The sequence below is a fragment of the Schistocerca serialis genome, chromosome 6 (assembly GCF_023864345.2).
Source record: "Schistocerca serialis cubense isolate TAMUIC-IGC-003099 chromosome 6, iqSchSeri2.2, whole genome shotgun sequence".
NCBI classification, from domain to species: Eukaryota; Metazoa; Arthropoda; class Insecta; order Orthoptera; family Acrididae; genus Schistocerca; species Schistocerca serialis.
This window is the reverse complement of record NC_064643.1, coordinates 627,224,475-627,235,807: the sequence shown is the minus strand read 5'-3', so window position 1 is coordinate 627,235,807 and position 11,333 is coordinate 627,224,475. Positions and strand designations below refer to the sequence as shown.

Here is an 11,333-nt window from a genome sequence, read left to right as displayed (position 1 = left end):
AACGAACGGATGGGCAGCGCTCCGCCGTGGTCCGGAGCGGCGCCTCGCGGCGGCCTTGACCCGCGTCTGCACGGGAGCAGGCAGCAGGCAGCAGGAGCAGCCGGCAGGCAGAATTCCCTTGCGAGCGTCGACCGCGGCTCGAGACGCAGGCGGCAGCAGCACCACGGGCAGCAGTTGCGCAACGGCGCCCACCGCCGAGCAGCCACTTGCGTGCGCCGGTGGCGGCCCTGCGTAGGAGGCGGCACCGTGGTGGGGGGACTGGCAGTAGTGGGGGCAGCGGTGGCGGTGGTGGGGGCAGATCTGCGGTGGTGGGGGCAGCCGCTCGGCCGCTCGTCTGGGGACGCCGCGGACCGCGAGTCAGTCGCTGGACGACGCCGCAGCTCGGCGGTCAGAGCGTCTGCTGCGCGGTCCGGGAGCAACACGCGTGACGGGGTGCCTGCCGTTCCAGCACTGTGCCACCCACCAGCTGCAGCTGTCCTGGAGGCAAACTGTCGAGAGACTGATCCACTGCGAGGGTTGTGAAGCCAGCTTAAATGTGTTTTACTCCGGTACCTAGGGTTGCGTACACCGGTGGTCAACAGCGCCATCTGCGGGCGTACCGACGTCGTGAAACCGCCTTGCAGTGATTAGTCGTCTGCTGCCACACTCTTCTGTGACGACACACCGTAAGGAAGTCATCCAGCGGGCGGAGCAGCCAGCAGCTCTGGAGTTCTTACGATAGGTGGCGACACCCACTGGTGCGTCAGCGCAGGTTTCCCGTTACTCAGCTGCTCGCATCGTGAACTTTAGCATCCGGGCCAGCGCAGGTCTGCTTGCGGCTCGCGCAACATTCGCTTTCGGCACCACTGTGTATTGCAGAGCGGCGGCGGTTGGTGTTTCCCAGAGCGTGTGACTATAAACGACTTGACTCGGGAACGTGTCTGTGGATGGTGCGAGTAGTAAATAGCTCGTTATTGTGGACTAGATTCGAGGCTGTGCCTTCACGTCGACCGTAAGCTGGCCTCTGACGACGAAGCACACCAGCTGGGATCTCAGTGCCTGGGAGTTTTTCGTCGAGTTCTGCGAGTCGGCACAGCCGAGAAGCTGCGCTGTAAACTGCAAATGAGGTGAGTTACAGCGCGCGACATACTACTCTGGAAAGCTGGTTCGTTGAGAAGGGATGCAACTAAAGAAAATGCTGAAGGAAAAATGCCACGAGCGATTGTTATATACGTATGGGTTCCGCATAATTTTCAAACGTTACGAACGGGTATTCAATCTGCCATAAGCTCCAAATTTTCTTTGCCGTAGAACGACTTACTTGTTGACCTCTTAATACTGAAACACACACATTCTAATTTCACAATGAACATGTGAATGACAAAAGCTTGGAAGTTTTGTACTGATCGATCAGTTACCAAGCGATCTACTCATTCCTGACTGCACTTATTAAGTGTTAGTCCCAATTACATTACAACCACCACCGCTTTACCAGTTGCAGTCATCTTGATACAGTAGTCGTCACACATTCGAGAATGCAATCGTGCTGGCACCATCTAAAAGATCTGTATTTTCACTTTCCTAGTGGACTTTTCCTTCACATCACTGTTCTGTACATGTTTTCGTTAGTAATGCTGAGAATCTCGTATGCTTTTCATTGCATGAAATGATTCTACCGTAGTATGAATTAAAGCTGTTAGGATCCCGAAGGTTGGTTCGAATAGTACTTTACGTGGCTTTGTCGTATTGAAAGTTATGTGCTGTTCGCTTCCTTCACCTTTTGAACCTAGCTGAGCCAGTCAAAGGGGGACCAATAGCTTTGTGTTGACTCCTACCCATGGTGCAGCTTGTTGTAGGTCACATTAAGAAATCGTTCCCAAAGGTGAAAGGAGCCTTAAGTGACAGAAATAAACCTTAGACCCATCGAGTACTGAACCTCAGACGTATGGACTTTGGAGTCTGACACTTGACACCCGAGCTACACATGCCCATTGTAACTGTACAGGTAATCAGGCGAGAGCCCGGTCTTCCCTAACGTGCAACGAATACTGTCCGAAGGTGGTTCGAGTATGTGTTGGAACTGATTCCACTGGAATAATGTGTTTGATTACACGACTGCTACCAAGGCTTAACGACCCCGTAGGGACATTCTCAATATATCTTGCTGTATCTCCACAGGTACAGACACACGTATTCGGCTCTGTGACACAAAGTAAACCACACATTTTTGCTAATATCGAGACTGTGTACTCTAGAAAGAGACAAAATCATTCGTCTAACTTATTTTCACGGCATTATTGCAAATTCGTGGAGGATTTGTCGTGACTTAGAATATCGAAACAGACATTGAGGAGTATTCTTGAGTTGTGTTTATTCCGTATATTCAAACCTGAGCACTTTCTCTTGTCCTCATTCGAGAACGATAATCTCCGACTCGACACGTAACTGCTCTTTTCAAGTTATAAGAAAAGTCGTCGCATGCTGATTATTATTTTTCCCAACAGGAAAGATTGCGTAACATCCTCGCCTTTTTCCCAGTTTAGACTGTGCAAAGAGCAATGTCAAATGTAAAATTGTTCTCCGTCGTTTGATGTGAGCCTCTTCCCCTGGAATACAGACTTCTTTCTCGTATGATACCGTCAAAGTCACGGATGAAGTTAGTCATGTAGATGAATCATTTCCTGATATCCGAAAAGTCTTTGACAGGTATGGATACTAACGAAAGTGTGATCATATAGAGGATCAAATGAAAGTAGTGCCTGGACCGAGGATCTCTTGATAGGGAGAGGTCGTAGCATGTTAGCTTGGATGGAGGGGAGTTGTCAAACGTAGAGACAACTTCGGGCGTGCCCTATGGATGTGTACTGGAAACCTTGCTGTCCATCTAGTGTATTACTAATCCTGCAGACGATTTTAATAGTAAATCATACACGATTGTAATAAAGGGAAGGAACTGTAACACATGGCGTAGTGGAAAGTACACTCTACCATGCAGTTCAGTGGTTTGCTGGTCATAGATGTAGATGCCGATATCGTTACAGTGTGGAAAAGGCCGCGCGCAGAATCGCGATTGGAGGTCTTGATAATATGTTCTTATCTGAGATAGGAATATGAGGTAAGCAGATTTTGGTTTAGTCTGGACCAGAGGACATTTTTGTAGCCATTCGAACATCTGTTTTACTGTAACCATGTTACAACATAATAAGTAAGGTTTGAACAACTAACCGAAGCTGACGTACAGACAAATAGTGCGAGTCCGTAAATTCCTTTTCCAAAAGTTTTTAATTAGGCTGAAATTAATGCTCACATAATCGCACCATTTGTGTGTGCACCGTTTGGATTTTACGTGCAAAAGCAGTCAGACTTAAATATCTCCTGACTGGAGCGAGACTGATAGTTCAAATTTACTCCATTGATGTATCTCACCATGGTCTAAGATAAGTTTCATCCGTTTGAAAAATTTTCTCTTCCTTCAGTTTTTACGTGCAACAGAACGTTTTTCCGGGAATAGTATGAAGCGCGACGCTTCCATACTTCCTTCTTGTACGAATCGGTTCAAACTTTGCAGGAAGGTGGATAAATAGGTGAAGTCAAAACGAATTTATTTTTATCCAATAAATCTTTATCGAGGTACCGTGGTTTGAAGTCGAATTAGTTTAGCACGTAAAATTCGTTTTCCTCGAATAGAATGTGCAGAAACGGTTTTTAAAGGAATCAAATGAATAAAAAATGCATACTTACGATAAAAGTTACATTTGCTTTTAGAAAAATTAGCTTCAGGAGGATCTCACGCACAAAAACCACGTTTCTAGTGAGTTTTTTTACGCCCGCCACTTCTATGTTTCAGGCTTGAGCGAATCTGTTCAAACGTTGTTAGATGACAGACAAGTACATGTAACTAATGGTCGTCCTGTTGTTTCATGGGAGCTTTATCCGTTGCGACGGTAAAAGCAGCATGTTTCGAAAGACAATAACAAAACCTGCATCTGATCAATCACTACCCGAGTCCGTAAAAATTTACACCGGTTGCCAAACTATAGTGATCTAATGTCAAGTTAATGGTTGCGTAAAAGTTGGGAACCAGAATGGAAAATGCTCCTGTCATAGCACAAAAGAGGGCGAGTATGCCCTCCTGGGCAGTGGTAAAGAGGTAAAACAACGGTACCAGCTTTTCGAATTATCTGGCAGCTTCAAAGACATTTAAATAAAAACATCTCGACATATTTGCGCTTTTTTTACGAGTTAACTCTACTCCCCCAACGCAATGTACTCTCTTAGATGCACCCCCTGGTATATGTATGGCGGGGGGGTGCAAAAACAAACAGACACGATTTTATGTGCCTATAGGGAGTGGAATGTGTCTACAATACGAAGTATTCGAAAGTGGAGAGTGCTTCTATGATAAAAAACATCTCAGGGTGGGGATGCACACATCCTAAACTTTAATGACACGTTGTGTCATGTTGCACGACATGACAATTGCCGTGTTGAATCACAGGATGGTATATGTCATGTTATACGACGCGGCATGATCTTAGCTCATCGTATTGCATTACTTGACTTACATTATACAGGTCTAATACTACCAAGTAAAACAGCGGGAATATGTCAGATGTTTTGATGTAAATGTCTTTGAAGCAGCCAGATAAGTTGAAAAGCTAATTGCCGGCCGGAGTGGCCGAGCGGTTCTAGGCGCTACAGTCTGGACCCGAGCGACCGCTACGGTCGCAGGTTCGAATCCTGCCTCGGGCATGGATGTGTATGATGTCCTTAGGTTAGTTAGATTTAATTAGTTCTAGGTTCTAGGTGATTGATGACCTCAGAAGTTAAGTCGCATAGTGCTCAGAGCCAGCCATGAAAAGCTAATCTCCTTCTTTTCCGTCTCTATCTCTGCCCAGCACATGTTCACTATTTTTGTATGCTGTCGTATCCGAGGCGCTAAGTAAATGACACGCGACACGGTACTTACTACAGGCAAAGTGTCTCCAAAGCACTGAGCAGGTGGAGCGAGTTTTGAGGTGCGTTCCCCGGTTGCCTGGCGTATGTTAAACCGGTCTCGGTTGCTCGTCGTATGAGTGCCGGCGCACATTAATCACCGAGCGCGCCGCAACTGGCGCACACTTGACCTCCCTCACGTGCCCTTCCTTCCTCCATCCCCCACGTTTAAATCGTCGCCCGTCGCCTCACCTCGATCCACGGCGCGCCTGCCTTATCCCCCTGCCCCTTTTTTGTTCGCTTTTCCGTGCCCCGCCCGTCCTGTCCGTGCTGGGCTGGGACCATTGTCTCCTGCGGGCCGGAGGGGCCATCTCGATGACCTTGGTTGGCCCTCGGCGCGTTTAAAATTCCTGCGGAGTCCTCAGCCAGAGGAGGAGGGCTCTGCCAGAGCCGCGCCGCTCCCTCCAGTCGGAAGCGCTTCGCCAGTGGCCGCCCTTCGACGTGGGAGCAGGGAGAACCGTCACCTTGCCGCGAACAACCCGGCTACCACGGTACGATTCGCCACTGGGCGACAGTTTCACTCCCTTTCTATATAAATTGTCAATTTCATAACCTCGGAAGCTATAGGAAAGCTGCTACGCCGGAAGACAACATCTAGTTCTGCAGTCCGCGAGCCACCTCACGGTACGCCTGAGAATACTTTGTGTACCAAATGTCACTTCCCCCTTTTCCTGTTCCAGTCACGTATGGTTAAAACGAAGAACGATTGCTGTTAAGCCTCCGTCAGCTCGAATTTCTCTAATGTTATCTTAATTGCCATTTCACGAGCTGTACGTAGGAGAAAGCAATACGTTGCTTGACTCTTCTAGAAACTTACACTGTCGGAACTTAAACAGCAGATCACACCGTGATGCAGAACTCCTCTCCTGCAGCGTGTGTCACTGGAATTAGCTGAGCATCTCCATGACGAGTTTGTGCTTACTACTATTTCCTCTGTCAGTCCTCGCAATTATCTATTAGAATACATTCACGTGCATACAGGGTGACACTTATTGAACTATATGAAAAGAGGTATATTACTTACAAACTACGCCGGCCGGGGCGGCCGAGCGGTTCTAGCCGCTAGTCTGGAACCGGGCGACCGCTACGGTCGCAGGTTCGAATCCTGCCTCGGGCATGGATGTGTGTGATGTCCTTAGGTTAGTTAGGTTTAAGTAGTTCTAAGTTCTAGGGGACTGATGACCTCAGAAGTTAAGTCCCATAGTGCTCAGAGCCATTTAGTTACAAACTACGGCGTGCACACATTTTATGCAACATGTAAACGTCACTAAAGATATTCAAATTTAGGATATGAAATGTTCGAAATACGCCTGCCGTCATTGGAGATAATGTGGCGCAAACGAATAACGAAAGTCTGCATGACCCGCTGGAGTGTCGGAATACCAATGCTGTCGATGACCTCCTGGATGGCCGTTTCCATCTCAGCAATGGTTGTCGGGTTATTGTTGTACGCCTAGCCCTTAATATGACGCCACAGAGAGGAGTCGTATGTGTTCAGATCCAGAGAATATGGCGCCCAGTCGAGGTCCATGCCAGTCTCTTCTGGGTACCCCAGAGTCAGAATGCGGTCCCCAAAATGCTCCTCCAAGACATCATGCCGAGACAAAAGTTTGTAATCAGTCAAAAGGTGCAACAATTTCGAAAGATGGCCGGCCGCCGTGGACGAGCGGTTCTAGACATTTCAGTCCGGAACCGCGCGACTGGTACGGTCGCAGATTCGAATCCTGCCTCGGGCATGGATGTGTGTGATGTCCTTAGGTTAGTTAGGTTTAAGTAGTTCTAAGTTCTAGGGGACTGATGACCTCAGATGTTAAGTCCCATAGTGCTCAGAGCCATTTGAACCATTTTTCAAAAGATGTTAAAAACACGACCAGTTATATAAATAGAGAGAGTAAGTCTAAAGGAAGACAATAAAATAAATAAACGTCAATCCTCTCTGATATGGACTCCGATACTCGAGAAGTATTTAAGTATCGGTCGAATGAGCCTTTTGCAAGCTACCCCTCTTCGTGAATGGACCACGAATCCTGAGGATTCTTCCAATGAATCTCAAACAGGCAGCTGCCCTACCTGCTATGAGTTTTCTGTGGTCGTTCAGATTTAAATCGCTTCGTACGCATACTTCTAGATATTTAATGGATTTTACTGCTTCCAGTGGTCGCTCTGCAGTCGTGTAATCATACAGAAAAGAACATTTATGTCTTTTTACATTTGTATATGCTGAGGGTCAGATGCCAATTTCTGCACCAAGCGTCGATCCTGTACGGGTCTTCCTGCATTTGCTTGTAGATGCAATTTTCTAGCTTTGCGATATTTCTGTATACGTCAGCATCATCCAAGAAAAGCCTAATGTAACTCGAATGTTAGCCACTATATCACTTAAATAGAGCGTAACAAAAATGTACGGCACAAATTCTAGAGCACATTCCTCACACAAAGACGAAAAAAAAAAATAATGTTGTATGAAAATGGACCTGAAAATGCTTTGTTTCCGTGTTACAATTCATATTCTCCAACGAGTCTCAGTAAGATCAGATTCTAAATTTCCACGGTCGGCGTATATGGGCAGACGTCAATCATAACGCAACTGTTGAATCAAGTAATCAACAAACATTTTCTGTCAGTGTTTGGGCCGGCATTGTTGGTGCTTGGTAGGGCCTCACTTTCTTCCGCCCACGTTCAACGGACAACGTTATTGTAATTTCGTAGAGAATGTTCTGCCTGATGGGTTAGCAGTTGTGATGCACGACGGGGCACCACCTCATTTTAGTGTTAATGTCCTATGGCTTCTAAATAATAGATTCGGTAACAGATGGATAGGTAGAGACGGACCAATTGCCTGGCCTCCACGCTCTCCGGATCTAAACCCACTGGACTTTTATTTGTCGGGGCATTTGATAGTGCTCGCGTATGGAACCCCAGTACGAGATGTTCAGAGTCCCTGTGCCCGTATTATGGAAACCATACGCAGTATTTCAGGGATACATCGGCGCATCCGAGATTCACTACGACAATGGATATTGCTACACGTATCAGTGCCCACAGAGAGCACACTGAACATCTCCTGTCAGAAACAGTTGCCTGTGATATGCTGATGCGTTCTGTTCGTGTATGTTTCCCATGATTAATGAGTTTCCCATGATTAATGGGTTTGAGAAAATGAGTTGTAAATGAAAAAAAAAGTTTCCAGGCCCATGTTCATATAACATAATTTCTTTGTCTGCGTGTGAGGAATGTGTCCTGCGTTTTTTGACGTGCATTTGTTTTACATCCTTTATACTGGGTGATCAAAAAGTCAGTATAAATTTGAAAACTGAATAAATCACGGAATAATGTAGATAGAGAGGTAGAAATTGACACACATGCTTGGAATGACATGGGGTTTTAGTAGAACCAAAAAAATACAAAATTCCACAAAATGTCCGACAGATGGCGCTTCATCTGATCAGAATAGCAATAATTAGCATAACAAAGTAAGACAAAGCAAAGATGATGTTCTTTACAGGAAATGCTCAATATGTCCACCATCATTCCTCAACAATAGCTGCAGTCGAGGAATAATGTTGTGAACAGCACTGTAAAGCATGTCCGGAGTTATGGTGAGGCATTGGCGTCGGATGTTGTCTTTCAGCATCCCTAGAGATGTCGGTCGATCACGATACACTTGCGACTTCAGGTAACCCCAAAGACAATAATCGCACGGACTGAGGTCTGGGTACCTGGGAGGTCAAGCATGACGAAAGTGGCGGCTGAGCACACGATCATCACCAAATGACGCGCGCAATAGGTCTTTCACGCGTCTTGCAATATGGGGTGTTTTTTTTTGTTCTAATAAAATCCCATGTCATTCCAAGCATGTATGTCAATTTTTACCTCTCTATCTACATTATTCCGTGGTTTATTAAGTTTCAAATTTATACTGACTTTTTTGCGAAATGTAAAGCTCCTATAACACTTCCTTGGAGTGCGCACGAAGATACTTTTACATCTGAAGATTTTTCTCCGTTGAGAGTGAGGTGCTGTGTCCTGTTTGCTGGAAACTCTTCAATCCAATTACACAGCTGGTCTGATTTTCCGTACACTCTTATTCTGTTGATTAGGTCGCAATGCGGAAGTCTATCGAAATGCAGGAACAGCTGCGAAGGTCGATGACTTGTCCAGAGACTCGCAGTCGAGCATGAACGTAAAAAGATGTAACATGTTGCGCGTTAATTGGCGAAGAGCTATCTGCTCTTATTCAATTACGCTGTTGGTGAAAAATTACTGGAAACGGTAGCAACCATAAAATACCTAGGAATAACTGCCCTCTGAGAGCTTAAGTGGAATGACCACATAAAAGTAATGCAGGAAGAGCAGATTCCTGTCCGACATTCATTGGAAAAGCCTTCAGGAGCTCGATTCATCCACGGAAGAAATAGCTTGCTTGACTTATTAGATCGATTAGCTAGTACTGTGAATCAATCAGTGACTCTCACCAATTGGGATTAACAGAAGAGTTGGAGGAGATCGAACGAAGAGCGACACGTTTCGTCACGGGAGCGTTACGGAGACGTTCAGCTAGCTCCAGTGCGGCAGCGGGCCGTTTGATGTTGAGGTTCCGAGAGCGTGCATTAGAAGAGTCGGGGCACACAATTACTTCCTCCCACGTATATCTTGTAGGACTGCTCACATTTTTAAAAAGATCGGGAGTCCGATACATCGATATTTAAAATAAAAACACCCCTCGATATCGCGACAAGAAATATCGATTACCCAAAGAAAAAATATCGGCTGCACATTGTAAATATTAGAGCTGTGTATTTAAGTATTGGTTTGTTATCAGATATTCTGTACATCAACAAGCTAGCAACCCGTCTAGCTTAGAGCAATAATTGAAAGAAAAACGCTTAATTTGAAAGATTGTAATGGGAGTTTGTGCAGACGAAAAGCTTGTATTATTATTATTATTATTGGTGTTCTGCCCTTAAAGAGCGCATTTGGACTAAACTAGATGGCCAGTTCCTTTTGCTGCCTTCCTTGCTGCCCAAACTCCCATCACTCGTTCGCTGTGTTTCTGTTTCCGGTCCTCTGTCCATGCTTCTTGTCGGCTTTGTGTCTTCCGCTTCATCTTGATTGCCTTTTTGGTTGCCCATATTTCTTTCATCTTCCGGCTGTGATCTTGCTTGCGTTCTTCGGTCCATTTTAAGTCAGTTCGTTTGTCACATTGTATCTCATGTAGTTTACTTTTCTTAATGATGTTTCTGAATTTTATTCTGTCGTTTATTGTGTCTGCTGTTATGTTGAGTTGTATTAGAATACGTTTTTGGTCGATTGTTGTGTTGTTAATTACAAATGTGTACATGGTGCACTGTCATGCAATATTTCATTCCATTTAACCAGATTTTCTTAATTTTTCATTGGCTTCGTGTCGAAATAAACCTTTTCTCACGTTGATGTAGGTAAATTGCGTGGTGAAACTAAACGTTGCAGTTTCTGTTGGTAGCACGGAGCGCCGATAACGTCAGCATTTCCCCTCAACGCGTTTCCACCCGTCGCAAACACCAATCTTGTGATTCTTCAGTTTTTCCCGGCGTATTTCTTGCTCAAACAGTCCACGGGTGTACTGCCGATCCATAGTGTCCAACGGGCACAATATTTCGGCGATCAGAAATGTAGCCATCGTCAGGTGCGTTCGGTGGCGCAGCTTGTGGAATTTCTTCATGCTGCGATGCATCTCCTCCCCGTTGAGGTATATGATGTGGTTCTTCAGTTTCTCCCGGCGTTTCTCCCTGACGATGGCGACATGTCTGATCGCCGAAATATTGTGCCCGTTGGACACTATGGACCGGCAGTACACCCGTGGACTGTTCGACCAGTCTTGTCATTTAGAGTTTTTTTCATCATCTTCAGCAGCTGTTTTTGAAGAATGCCGATGTGAAGAAATAGCAGAAAGCTTTTTTTTTTGTTTTTTAACTCAGCTGGCATGCTATTTCTTCGCACTAGAAATCTTGTTATTCCATTCACACCACCTTTCCCCAGTGCAATCAGCATTCTTCTTTTGTGCCACACATATTTTTGCTTCATACAAAGAAGAACACTGGACGTGATGAAAGCCCAAAAGCTAGTAAGACTCCCCCACACAGTAAAAGTAAAATTATGTTCTACTAGAATTTCAAAAGGACAGTTCCAAATGTTTACCAAAAATTGCGAAAAAATATAAAATAAAAATTTCGGCATTCGATATTACCGTTTTGATATTAGAACACCAATATATCGCGGAAGAGGGCATTTCCGATGTATATCGGTATTTTCTGAGGGACATATCGATATATGATCAACAGCTCTAATGTTTAGCGAAATTGCCTCAATGAAAAATATCA

At 45.4% G+C, this 11,333-nt stretch overlaps 1 protein-coding gene across 1 annotated transcript in view; it reads left to right on the top strand.

The window, feature by feature from the left end:
• The first annotated feature begins 371 nt into the window (after positions 1-371).
• Positions 372-11,333, top strand: part of LOC126484179 (uncharacterized) — a 179,658-nt gene continuing 168,696 nt past the window's right edge. Inside the window, exon 1 of the mRNA XM_050107589.1 lies at positions 372-1,106. Coding sequence (XP_049963546.1) covers positions 1,102-1,106 — 5 coding nt within the window. The 5' untranslated portion in view covers positions 372-1,101. The remainder of the gene's footprint in view (positions 1,107-11,333) is intronic.